The sequence below is a fragment of the Salvelinus sp. IW2-2015 genome, linkage group LG12, assembly GCF_002910315.2.
Source record: "Salvelinus sp. IW2-2015 linkage group LG12, ASM291031v2, whole genome shotgun sequence".
Lineage (NCBI taxonomy): Eukaryota > Metazoa > Chordata > Actinopteri > Salmoniformes > Salmonidae > Salvelinus > Salvelinus sp. IW2-2015.
The window spans coordinates 1,526,718-1,541,083 of NC_036852.1; the positions used below are offsets into that span (position 1 = coordinate 1,526,718).

The 14,366-nt window shown below is 43.4% G+C and overlaps 1 protein-coding gene across 1 annotated transcript in view; it reads right to left on the reverse strand.

Annotated features, from left to right (window-relative positions):
* The window catches only part of LOC111970862 (xin actin-binding repeat-containing protein 2), a 63,954-nt gene that overhangs the window by 19,494 nt on the left and 30,094 nt on the right, over positions 1-14,366 (reverse strand). Inside the window, 4 exon segments of the mRNA XM_070445863.1 lie at positions 1,691-1,831; positions 3,183-3,207; positions 3,209-3,356; positions 9,250-9,258. Coding sequence (XP_070301964.1) covers positions 1,691-1,831; positions 3,183-3,207; positions 3,209-3,356; positions 9,250-9,258 — 323 coding nt within the window.

Below are 14,366 nucleotides of genomic sequence, written 5' to 3' on the forward strand. Positions count from 1 at the left end.
TACTTCTGTTATATATCCTTTGTTGCAATGACAGAGGTCCAAACCTTTTTCTGTAGGTTTTCAACACACACAAGGTTTTCACACACTGTTGCTGAATATTTGGCCCATTCCTCCATGCAGATCTCCTCTAGAGCAGTGATGTTTTGGGGCTGTTGCTGGGCAACACGGACTTTCAACTCCCTCCAAAGATTTTCTATGGGTTGAGATCTGGAGACTGTAGGCCACTCCAGGACCTTGAAATGCTTATTAACAAAGCCACTCTTCGTTGCCCGGGCGGTGTGTTGGATCATGTCATGCTGAAAGACCCAGCCACGTTTCATCTTCAATGCCCTTGCTGATGGAAGGAGGTTTTTCACTCAAAATCTCACGATACATGGCCCCATTCATTCTTTCCTTTACACGGATCAGTCGTCCTGGTCCCTTTGCAGAAAACAGCCCAAAGCATGATGTTTCCACCCCCATGCTCACAGTAGGTATGGTGTTCTTTGGATGCAACTCAGCATTCTTGTCCTCCAAACACGACGAGTTGAGTTTTTACCAAAAAGTTCTATTTTGGTTTCATCTGACCATATGACATTCTCCCAATCTTTTCTGGATCATCCAAATGCTCTCTAGCAAACTTCAGACGGGCCTGGACATGTACTGGTTAAGCAGGGGGACACGTCGGCACTGCAGGATTTGAGTCCCTGGCGGCGTAGTGTGTTACTGATGGTAGTTACAGGTCTGTGAGAGCCAGAAATCTTGCTTGTTTGTAGTGACCAAATACTTATTTTCCACCATAATTTGCAATAAATCATTAAAATCATTTTTCTGGATTTTTTTTCTCATTTTGTCTGTCATAGTTGAAGTGTACTATGATTGGAAATACAGGCCCTCGCATCTTTTAAGTGGGAGAATTTGCACAATGGTGGCTGACTAAATATTTTTGCCCCACTGTTGTTATCAACCAGACTAGGTGGTCCTCCGGAGCCAGTACTATCTGGCATGTATAGTATTGAGATAAACTTTTGTTATTGACCAAATACTTATTTTCCACCATAATTTGCAAATAAATTCATAAAAAATCCTACAATGTGATTTTCTGGATTTTTTTTCTCATTTTGTCTGTCATAGTTGAAGTGTACCTATGATGAAAATTACAGGCCTCTCTCATCTTTTTAAGTGGGAGAACTTGCACAATTGGTGGCTGACTAAATACTTTTTCCCCCCACTGTATGTTGTTGCTGTACAACTTGCCACACAGCATGTGGACCCATTTCCTGAGCTGCATTACCTGAGCTGCATTACCTGAGCTGCAGAGACGCGTAAAAAGGCTCTTGACGCACAGTAACAACAACTCAACAAAACCCACTGCTCCACATCTGACCACAGCCCCATGCATCATTAAGTATTTACACAAGTCCGGGCCCACTCTCTGAATCCAGCCTGTTTTTAAAGCTCGGCAGGATGTGAGAGAATGCATGACTGGGCAAAATTGAGTCGACTTCTATGAGATCCAGTGAGATCACTACAGCGTGCTGAGTCATCACACACCTCTAACCCTGTGTGGCTGGGACCTGTATATGGGCTTTCTGCCTTGTTTTACTAGGGATTTGTATGGTTCAGTATGGTTCAGTATGCTTTACTATGGTAGTGCAATATAAATAAATAAGAATACATTTCTATGTATGGCCTGTTTAGTTGCCAGTACCTGTACGGATCTCTTTTCTAAGTGGACCTGCGTAACGCTGGTCTGGGACTGGGAGGAGGAGGCGTACTCCTGGCTCTCAAACTGTTTCTTCACYCTGGCCAAACCCCCTGGCAGAGAACAGGCTTCAGACTCCTCCATAACCTATTAAGAGAAYACATAGGCATCATTAGTTCGAGTCATCTCCATGCAAACAGTTCTCATTAAAGTATCTTCAMGGGTACYGTGGTAGTTAATGCAGAAGTGATAGTTCCCYGGACTTCCTGAAGGGGGCATAAGTGAGCAGCATATTCCACAGGACTGGACTACTTCCAACCCTAAATACAGTAGGGAGTTATGACTTGGACCTCATGACGTTTGCAAGAGAAGGATGTCCCCAGTCTCCCCACYCAATTGGAAATCCCAAACATCTGTGACATCAAGTCAAATCAAACTAACTAGTACAACACAGTATAACAGTATCAAGCAATGTTTTAGCGGCGTATGCAGACAGTGGCTGTAAATGTATTGATGGATAATTCTGGWCCAGATTCTGTCTGTTACCCCTCAAAGTGTGCAGTAACCCTACAGCCCAGCCTCCCACCGTCAGCTGTCAGCAGTCTCCCCATGGGCTGTGACACTGGGATCAACGGAGGTCACCGCAGTGGCACTGACACTGATGGCCTCAGAGCAAATCTACATTGGTGTCATTATTCAGTACTGAATGTAAAAGTAAATGATGCATGGTGAATGTTGATATCCCACTACTTGTCTTCAGAATGTTACATATTACTGTGTGGACAGAGGTTCCTGGAATATGTGGTTGCTGGAAGATCTTTGTAGTGTCCAGTAATATTCAACGTTGGGTTTCTTCATGACAAAAGAGGAATTATTTCTAATTATGAGGATTCTCAATATAAAAAGGCTTAGGAATATGAAAATGTATTCCTGACTTCCTTTCAGTTCCAATCAGATAACAGTGACCTGGGTATAGAGAAGCTGAATGGAATGCAACAGACCAGGGAAGAGAAGCCATATAATAGTGAATAATAGTGAACCGCTGAGTCACGTATAGTAAAAGGTTGCGGCTCCGATGGCTTCAGTCCACAGACTGAGTTGAATTAATGGCCTCGGCTTAATACATGCCCTCGTTTTCAATTACAGGTTGGACAAGGTGTGAGCTGCTTTCGGAGAGGTGTTTCTTTACTCTGATGAGCCAGGCATGTAAGCTCTTTTTTGTTGTGTTTTTTTACACAGCATGTTTGTGTGGTCATGGATGTCTGTGTAGAATAGTTTTGAGAATTCGTCATATTTGGAGATATGTGAAAATGTTCTGTTAATACTATGCATTAAAATGGGATGCACTGCCAATTATCCCACACACATTTCAATGTGTGTGTTTGAAGGTATAGTACCTGTCTGCCTGTCCTGCCTGCTTAGCAGCCTGTCTAGTTATTATCCTTGGAGTGTCTTTCCCTCCATCTCTCTTTACGTCCTTGTGGAAGTATCCCCTTACCGTGGCGGATGAGCTGCTGGCCTCCTCTTGACACGGCAGCCTGATACATGGCCATGCGTTTCTTTAGTGACCCGGACTCCGGCTCCTCGCTGGTGGGCGCTCCTCCTTCTCCTTTCCTCTGACTCACCACCCCTTCCCTTTCCTCAGGACGTCCTGACCTGGTTCCACCCGCAGCTGCAAAACGCAACAGTTACTCTCCAGGACATGAGAATGCAGTTTATGCACATAAAGAGCGCGAATTCTGACTTGAAAGGGGTTGTCACACGGATGTCGCATCGTTCTCATCCTTGATTTACAGTAAATCCATGGTTTACGTAAGTCAGATCAGTTATGAGTCAACCTTTCAGCGTTTCAGCCCATTGATGTCCACCATTTTGTGGTGCCAATTAGACTAATGGTAAATAAAATAAAACATGTACAAACAGAATAGAACTTTCAAGAGATACTTGTTGAAATAACCATGGACGACATTTTAACAGGACGTATTGGAAAACAGCTCTGCTAGCTACATCCTATTATCTGTAAGGACGGGGCCATGATGTAACTGCGAGCGGCAGAGCGACAACAGTGACAATCTCCACCAGTGMAGGCTGCTGTAGGGAGGACGGCTCATAATAATGGCTAGAATGGAGTCAGTGGAATYGTATCAAYCACAAACACGRGGTTTCCATGTAGTTTATACCATTCCAGCCATTATTATGAGCCGTCCTCCCCTCAGCAGCCTCCACTCATCTCTTCTGCCATCCAAGTTAGCTACACACCTCCGTCTGGCTTGTTCCAGAACCASGCCCTGTCACATGTTCCTTACAGGACCCCTCTATACATAGCCATAGACAAGACAATGTAGCCATAGACATAGACAAGATTCACAAAGGGGGTTGTCATGAAACTGAATCGAGTCAAACTCATCAATCAACCAGGACTGCTCTAACATCACACGCACGCACACACAAATGGACGCGCACACTGATTAGCGGTTAGTACAGTACATCCCTGTAGACGTCCAATTAGAGTCAAGTATTGATTTATGGTTGACTCCGCTACGCTATAAAGCATCGTTAAGCCAGTGAGATGACTCCCTAACACCCATACTGGACKTCAAGGCTTTTAGCATGTTGATTCTGCCTGGGTTATAATGCATTGGAKARGGATGGAAATGGTCATTGTGTTATGTAGTACACGTTGACATTTCTATGTTGTGGATTTTCTCTGCTGTTTCACATACTGGGGGGGGGATCTTAGCCAAACAGAAGCACGGATAGAACACTGGTATCTTTTAAGGAACTATTCCAATGGTAGCTCGGCTACAACTATTAGCGATTAAAGCTATTCTTTGCTTGGTACATACCGTACGCATATACCCCTATGGATAAGAGCTAGTCGTCCTAATGCCTGTCAGACCACTTTTAGAAAAGTCCTATGAATACATGTGTTACMATCTGCCGGTTTGATMTCCTATTCCTGGAATTGACTGGTTATCCGACTGGATGACACAAGTCAAACATGCTCCCTACTTCAAGTCTATTAAAACAGGGCCAAAGTATATATTTGTCTCATAAACAAACAGGATTTCTCACAGGAGCAGAGCACWTGGATTGGCTACCATGTGATGAAACCACKATTTTTWGATCCTCCTGCTATGGCGGGRGTGTTAGTGTTAACCAATCACCCTGCGCTGCCGAGAGAGATAGGTAGAGGATTACTGACCAGCACAGCAACGTCCAAAAATAAATGTGGGTTTTACCCGCTCTTGACTATAAATACGGGTCAGATACTCTGCACCTGAGATCACCTGAAACCTGACACTCGTTTAACACAGCGAACGAGGGATAATGTCCWCATTTATCACTGGGGATAAGTGCGTACCACACGTCATGGTTCTGGTCCCGGTTTCCCAAAGGCATCTTAAGGCTAAATTCCTCGTTAGAACCTTCGRAGGAGCATCATTAAATCTCCGAGCTGTTTCCCAAAACCATTATTAACGTTGCACTTGAAAACGTTTGTAATCTAACGCCTGCCTCGGACCACTCGTAAAACAGCAAAGTGCGTTGTTAGAGGCTTGTTGGCGTTCCTGCGTCACTTTATCCACAGCAGATCMCCGGTAATTAGAATAAGCCACCTCAATATTTGTAGCCGTAGGTGGTAATATCTCTCTAGGAGCTGATCCGTTGTCAGTATTGTGGAATAATTATAATGTTAAGGAAAGATTTGAATGGAGAAAGCTGATCCAAGAGCAGCGCTCCCTTTCTATTGATCCCATCAGTATTGACACATGCGCCAACAACACACTTAGTGACCGTTCTCTCTGCCTGGTGTTTTGGGAAACGTGTGTTATATCTTCGGACGTTGTAGGAAAGATGCATATTTTAAACAATCCTAACCCTAAATTACATCGCTATCAGGAAACTGGGCCCTGGGCTGTCAGTAAGACAGACAGACATACAAGCGTTCTGATGCCATAAAAACATTGACAACAGTCCCTTGGTATGTTCAGCCTGCGGGCGGAGGTATGGTGGTGAATGAATGCAAAGCTCGCCATAGCGGGAAAGTGAGGTAACTAAACCAGGCTCCATGAGAGTCGCAAAATAAATCCTCCTTTTTTTACGGCCCTGTCTGCAGTCATGTTTCGTCAGTAAGAGAAAGAAGGATGAAGGGGAAAGAGAAAGAGAGAGAGGTCAAACACAAGGACATCTCAAAAGAGCAAAATTTTTCCAGAAGCCAAAAAGCTTTTTCCTCTACATCACTGGCGCGTTCCTCTGTTTAATTAGCGATATCAACCGATTTKAATGATTATAACGTTTACAAATGACTTACTGGGTAAGATGCCATAATCTTCTAYCAGATTACCATCTGTTTGCGTTTTGACATCGCTATCTTAAAAGCAGAGGTGCTTTCACAGATTTTATTTTCCTATATTAACTTCCCTTCCATGGAAGGCCACCTACTGTATGATTAGTCAGCAGTGTGTTTGCAGAAACTCCACATGGAAGGGATGGGCGGCTCTTATTCTCTTCCTGAGGAGTGATAACTCTTAATCTCTCTGATTTGCGAGGCAGAGGTGCCTTCATCTGGCTCTAGGGATAGGAGCGGGAGGTTGAGGCGGCTGGTGGATGGTTGGAGGTGGCGGGTGGGCGTCAGGAAAAGTCTATGGGGAGACAGTATGTGTGGGGGAGGCCTTGCATCTGGTATGCATGGCTCAGTGGCTATATTGAGCTGAGCCAGCCCCCCCCCACGGTCACTGCTGCTGCTCTGCCTGTGGTTATGTGATCAGAGGTGGGCTACACTACTAGCTAGCTAGCCTCATGGAACCACAGACCCAGAGAAGCAGCTGAGATCCTGAGCCAAAGCTCACTGTTCTGTGACTCCAGTTCAACTGGCTGTTCCACAGGCACAGAGACGACGCACAATTATTAAGCTGTCAAATGYATCAAAGAGACCACTGGATCGGCCTCAAGTACTTGGTCACGATGTTTCTCCTGAGTACGCTCACAGTCGGACAGTCGGAGAGCATTCCAGGCGAAATAACTAAGTCATATCAGATCGGGAAAAACAAGCTGACTTCATGCATACTTAACAATCCCARATCCTCGTGGAATCATGCTTCCTMTCACAATTTTACATTTTATTCATTTAGCAGACGCTCTTATCCAGAGCATCTTACAGGAGCAACTAGGGCCAAGTGCCTTGCTTAAGGGCACATCGACAGATCCCTCACCTAGATAGCGCGGGGATTCGAACCATCGACCCCTCGGTCACCGGCCCAATCAGCATCATCTGACAACTCTATACTTCTGGAACACGTTTAGAAGACTCTCGCTGTAATTCCAGTCCTGTTTTACATGGTAAAACAACCTAGTCGTACAGTACACACAAGCAAAAGCTGTATAAAGCTGAAAAGGCAATCTACTGTCAACATAGTCAATTTACCATTCAGCCTCTCATTCATCCAGTACATATAGTATCTCTCTCTCTCTCTCTACATATCTCTCGAAGTGTCTTTATGTGTCTCACTCAAATCAATCATGTGTCAATGAATGTCAGTTCACCTTTACATGCAGAGTATTGTAACACACTGAAAGGCTATGAAGGTTGTAAAGACTGGCTTACTTACTGTAGTGCTCTCTATGCCTTTAGCACGACCGTGTACCTCGGACAATACAATCCCTCAGATAATGTTGAAGGGCCTTGAAATCCCCTGAGAACCAGCAGCAGGGTCTTTTCGSCCAGCCGTTACCAGAGGAAACWWAAKAAAACCCTGGGAGGTGATTRAYTSAGGGTTGGAGACCYGCTCCAGCAGTGTTGCGATCAGCTCAGCTCTGTGGGGCCTAGTGGACAGTGACAGCTGATTTTATTTTAGATGCCCCATTCCTAAAAGACGGAGCTCAGGAGGGGTAGGGGGGCTTTTTTTAGATGAGGTACCCTACATGCCTTTTACCTTAAGTCACACGGACCTAACGGAACAGACGTRCTMCACTGAGACCTCGAAACCYGACCCGCATCCCTCGTTTCTCAGAGAGGAGGGGAAAAGACGAAGGGATGGGGTGGGTAATCAACCCAATGAGAGGACCGACCCAGATAATCTCATYCACGTCCCCAAATCCAGAAATATTGACAACGATGATTCACCATGATGACGTTATTTTAATATCTTTGATGATGAAATGCGTGAATCCACCCTAGGCTCCCTTTTATTAAGAGCCACAGASAGCAGGAATTTTTACATGCCAAAAATGAAAATTAGAAAGTGAAGGGGACTGAGTAGAGGGCAGACACCTGAGGTTCAGGGATCTCCCTTGGCTGCCCGGGCCCAGATGGGGGACAGGGATACCAGATGGGCAGGAGTCCCCTCTGAGACCACAACAGAGCCGCCTGTCATAGCTCGCCCTGATGCATCAGCCATGATCATGGCATTTACAACACACTATATACAAATATATCTCAGATCTCAGTGTGTGTGTGTGTTTGTGGTACCGGGCCTGTCTAAGTAACTGAGTGAGGTTGCTCCCTCTTTGTGCCATCGAGGCTCCCTCCCCTTAAGTTACTGCCCAGCCTTTCTGAACTGCCTTTCTGAACTGCCTTTCTGAACTGCCATTCTGAACTGCCATTCTGAACTGCCTTTCTGAACTGCCTTTCTGAACTGCCTTTCTGAACTGCCTTTCTGAACTGCACCTTATCATCTGAAGATGGAAGAACATCGTCCAAGAGCTGCCAGATCTCTACATTAGTTTTGTTTGTTTTCACAGCGTGTTTGAAATGATCTTTGTAATGAAAAGCGCTACATAAAATGCATCGATTATTATTACTATTATTCTTATTATTAAAGCCACTTGTGTTCTGGGAATCCTTGAAAACATTTCCAGGAACTGTTACATAAATGCATGCCTTAAAGCTAGAATCCTTAGTTGCTAAATCCATTTTTGGACTTATTGATTCCCATTGATTCTTGAAGAATATCTTATAAATGCTTAATGAGTTTAGTTCAACTGTCGTACCCCATCAGAACCCCAAATAGCTTGCTTTACTCCAATGTTTTTAAAACAGCGTGAATTGAAACAAACACTATAGAGATTCAAAACATGGTTAAAACTATACATTTGATATCATAAATTTGAGAGTGGTTAAATTTCTCCAGCCCCATTACTTAGCTTTTTAGCTAAACAGGGGCGGGGATTGTGTTTTGTTATTGTTTCAATTAAGAATTCTATCTTAACACACATAAATTACACACATAAATTAAATACAATATTTGGTGAATGAAAACTTGGCCCTTTACGTAACATACAAGAAGTATCATTCAATAACTTTTCAACCTCATATTCATCATCTCCAGCACCAACCCAGTGTTTACATACAGTGGGGTCCAAAATTATTGATACCCTTGTTAAAGATGAGCAATAATAAGTGTATAAAATAAATAATTCAAATACTGAGCTATGTTATATGCTCCAAAAAATTGTTCAGAGAAAGAGATTTTGTTTAACAAGAAATTCATTTTATTTTTTACCTCTTAAGGATCTGCCCCCTTTTTTTTTCAATTTTCGCCTAAAATGACATACCCAAATCTAACTGCCTGTAGCTCAGGCCCTGAAGCAAGGATATGCATATTCTTGATACCATTTGAAAGGAAACACTTTGAAGTTTGTGGAAATGTGAAAGGAATATAGGATACTATAACAGATTAGATCTGGTAAAAGATAATGCAAAGAAAAAAACAAAAGGTCATAATGTATTATTCCAGCCCACGTGCAATTTAGATTTTGGCCACTAGATGGCAGCAGTGTATGTGCATAGTTTTAGACTGATCCAATGAACCAATGCATTTCTGTTCAAAATGTTGTATCGAGACTGCCCAAATGTGCCTAATTTGTTTATTAATAACTTTTCAAGTTCAAAACTGTGCACTCTCAAACAATAACGTGGTATTATTTCACTGTGATAGCTACTGTAAATTGGACAGTGCAGTTAGATTAACAAGAATTGAATCTTTCTGCCAAAATCAGATATGTCTATGACCTGGGAAATGTTCTTGTTACTTACAACCTCATGCTAATCACATTAGCCTACGTTAGCTCAACGGTCCCATGGGGGACGCACCAATCCTGAAGAAGTTTTAAGGTAGGAGTCAAAATTATTGACACCCCTGAAGATTCTTATAAATAAAGAAGTCAAAAGTGTAGTATTTGGTCCCATATTCGTAGCAATGACTCTGAGTCTGATTTTGTGTCCAATAGAAATGCATGGTAAATAATGTATTGTTTCATTTTGAAGTCCCTTTTATTGTKAATTGAATATAATAGGTTTCTAAACACTACTACAGTAATGTGGATGCCACAATGATTACGGATAATCCTAAATGAATTGTGAATAATGATGAGTGAGAAAGTTACAGAGTGTCAAAGATCATACCCCCAGGACAGGCTATCCTCCCTGTTATTGGTAATAGAGAAGAGGTTAGCATGTCTTGGGGGAATGGTCTTTGACCCTCTGTAACTTTCTCACTAACCTGCAGAAAGAGAAAAGAGCTCAGCATGAAAGAGGGGAGTAAACTTTGCCCAACAAGAGCCATTGACCTTGTGAGAGTAGCTTCATCATGCTAACTTCTCTCATTCAGGCCTTTTATCAAAGACTGATTAGCATTAGCTCACTCAAGGCATCAATGTGCAGACCCTGACGTATCTTGACATTTTACCCAGGGTACTCCTGATTCTGTTCAGAAAGCCACCAGGTATTGTATAGTTCACTAAATTCAAATAGATTGTTGTTTCCTGGCCCTGCAGAGGAAACACAGTGCATACTATAGGAGGCTATTGGGATGAGCTATAGGAGGAAGGGCTCATTGTATTGGCTGGAAAGGAATGAATAGAACAGTATCAAACATATGGACACCACATGATTGACTCCATTCCATAAATTCCATCCCAGCCATTACAATGAGCCCTTCCTCCTATATCTCCTCCCACCAGCCTCCTCTGGTGTGTAAGTACCCCCAGAGTCAGACATAGCAGTGCATCAACTAAAGAAAAGTCTGGTTATCTCTGCTGTAGGAACCTGTTCCGTGCTGATAATCCCTCTGAAATTGCACATGGATTTCCTGTTCCTGGAGTGTCTGATGTCATAGACAACATCCCCTGGCGCTTTATCAGCTAGCTGACGCCTGCAGGCCTTCAAAGGGTTAATAATGAACGCATTTCACAKATRCTGGAAACTTCTTTTGCTTAGGCACAGTAGATGTGTATGCAAATTCACTGGCAAGGCTTATTTTCAGGTCAGTGATAATCACAGTTTATTTTATGTGCTGCCTGTCTAGGTAGAGACTCTTGTCCCTCAAAGCACCGTAGCCCTCTGATTCTGTTTGAGTATTGTGCTTAATGGAAGWTAATGGGAGGAAGTGAACTTTTGCCATTTAGAGAAGCCCTAAGAGAAATAATGTGGATCAATAGGTGTCAATCTGAGTGACTGGAGCTTCGATTTCCAATTCAAGCAGGTATCCTGAGGCTAAAATCTCCTCCAATAACCTTCGTTGGGTAAAATCCCAAAACAAATTTGCCTTGTTTAACAAAATCAGTGGTGCTTTTCCCAACGGAGCGTATCCCCTGATATTATAAAATAATACCACTACAACTGTGAATATTACATTCCATATAAAAAATATAGTGTTGTTTGGACCCACAGGTGTGGGCTATATAAACCAGACCCAGATGCCAGTGGGATATACAAAAGGGAGATATTGTAACCAAGGTTGTCTATTTAAAAGACAAAAGCATGCTGCTTCGGAGGTGAGGTCGGTGCTTGTTTAAAGCACAAAGCGCAGTGTGTCGTTCACAGGTCTTTATTTAACACGGTGGCTTTGGGAAAACAGCACCTTTACCTCCTCTGRCACTCACTGTGAGCTGTAAATCACATGATGCTGTCACTGACATGACACTGTCGATCGGTCAGGTCTCACAAACCCTCATCAGTTACACCAACACCGGTCTGCAAAGGCCACAGTGTCTTCCAGCTTTAGCCACCACAGTGATTTAGGACTGGTTAACCATTTCACATGGCCGACGTAACATTTGAGAAGAGAAAAAAAACATTCTGGAGATTGAACTGCTGTATATAGGTTGTTACTGAAACCACCACAACAACTAGGATTAATGTCGTGTGTGCTTGTGAGTGTGTGTCTGTGTCTGTGTCTGTGTGTGTGCGTGCGTGTCAGTAAGTACGTGAGTGAAACACACAGTGAGCTGTCAACATGTCCATCAATCCACTGAGCCTTTCTATCTCTCACACACACACACACACTCACTCACAGAAGCACCTCAACATGACCCCAATGTCACACACTCAAGCACTATCTCTCTCAYGTCATGTCTTCTGCCTTCACACGTGTAAATAATTTAAATGGAGTGAAACAGTGAAATTATTTGTGGATGGTTTTCCATAAAGAAACATATATCTGTGAACCTTTTTAAATGAGAAATACTGCAGTTTTTCAGATGGAGAATACTGCACCTTCCCCACGACTACTCTGTACAGCCAGTGTTATCAGTTGCAGTGGAAAAGAGAAKAGCCACAATGCAGCCACTCAGCAACTTCTCCTATCACAGTAATGGAAACACTGTTTGTGTATCTAGGGTTGTTCATTTTCTGCCTCGGATGATACTCAATTCCCAGAGTTGATMTGATCCCACACAGGACAATACAGTACATTCTCAACACACAAGCTCGTCTTCGGATTTCTCTCTCAAATACACGTAACCAATATCACATTCTGTAGCTACTATGTGGATTTGAAGAAATTCTTTGAAAGTTGTGACACCTGATTTCTGATGGAACAAAAGTCCTGGAGGAGGAAGTAAGGCAGTGCGTAATACTACAGTCATGGACTACTTACAGAGGCTGGGGTCTTGAGTTGAAGCCATGTTCTCACCAGGTGATGGGTCGCTCTTCTGGTCCAGCTGGTAGCTACTGGCTGGGGCTCTTCTGGATGTGCTGGACTGTACGGCTCTCACTTCCTGGTTAGGGAAAGAGAGGGAGGGAGGGAGGAGAGAGAGAGGAGGGGGAGGTGAGCGTATTATCAGAGGAAGCACCTGTGCTTTCCCAGAAGGGGGTGGAGATTGAGGTACAGGTCATAGCTCAATCGGCACACACACACAGGCTGGTATGCACACACACACACATGCCTATACACATACACACACACACACACACACACACACACACACAGCACCAGTCTGAAAAATGATCCACCCAGTGAGTGTTAGGTGTCATTGAACCCCTGGACACCAGTGGAACATTATCGATGGTAGCGAGGATGTCTGTGTCTGTTGACTGGATGGCAAACAAACCTCTGAACTTACAGCGCAAACACTGATGACCTTGACTGGAATGTGCAAAACAGGCATCGACTGGAAAGTTACAGCAAACATAACACTCCAGTGAATTTTAATTGGCAAATTCGTAGTGTGTGTAGCAGCTTAAGGCTCCACCCTTCAACAGAATTGTAGGTTACACAACTACCGTGTTTCACAAAATGCTATATTTTAATGCCAACCGTGTCTCGTTGTTAGTGGCATATCCTTGAGGCATATAATCTTGTGTTTTTTTTAATCAAATGTAGAAACTAGTAGACGAAGCACGCCTAGTTTTCTTGCAAATCAGTACTGTCTCGAACAAACACACCTATGTGTTGTTTTCCAAGAACTATTTGCAAATCAAATGTGTTCCCTGTGGTATTTAATCTACAGATTCCCAGCGGGACCTGGGGAAGAGTGACAGCAAGGAAACAACAACACAAGGACACAACAGAAAATGCTCCAAAACACACTGCCACAATCAGAGAAACGCACCTCAGACAATTCTAGGACACACACACACACACAAAGACACAATGTATTTGAAGGGCATGTCCATGAGAGGAACAGCTTGTGAGGTGTGTCGAGGTTACAGGTCCCAAAACAGCGTGAACAGAGTTAACCTGAGGTCTGGGTTCTTCGATTGACTGAATGTGGGATTTAGGCCCTCACACTTCAAGCTTTGTCAACAGCAGTACAGTAGTAAACACCATGGAGCTGAACGCTCCGTTCTGACACTGCAAAGCTCCAACCACTCCTCCCCTCAGGAACGAGCTCCCAGCATCCCACTGGATCGTGATACCATTTCTGTTGACGTCTCCCGTTATTTAATAATAGTAATAAGAGAGTCTACGGCAGCGCTGTGTGTTGCTGCGGAGATGTTTGTGAGCGTCGTTAGCGGCAACAGAACTGATGTTTGAACAGCATGTGTGTCTGTGAAGTGGGGATTGACGGTATAGAGAGGACTGTGTGCTAATCTCGAGACGAGGGTTCCATTCAATCTAATCCACAAGGSGATTTTGGAGTTAAATCTCCTGTAAATAATAATGCTCCACTACAAACATGTTGGCACAGTGAGTTTATTTGACTGTTTACAAGAATCCAGTTGCACATTGTATCACAGCAAGCAAGTGGTGTATTCTAATTGATTTCATTGGATAGGGCCCGCAGTCATGTTACCGGGCAGACTCGAACCCCTCTGTGGCTATTCAGCTCTGAGGTCAGATGTCAACAAACAGGGCAGGATGTAGAACATCTTTATCAGCGGAGTGAGCATTTACATCACATAATATAGGCAGCAATTATATGACATATTTCTATACAAAACATGTCATATCTCTACTGT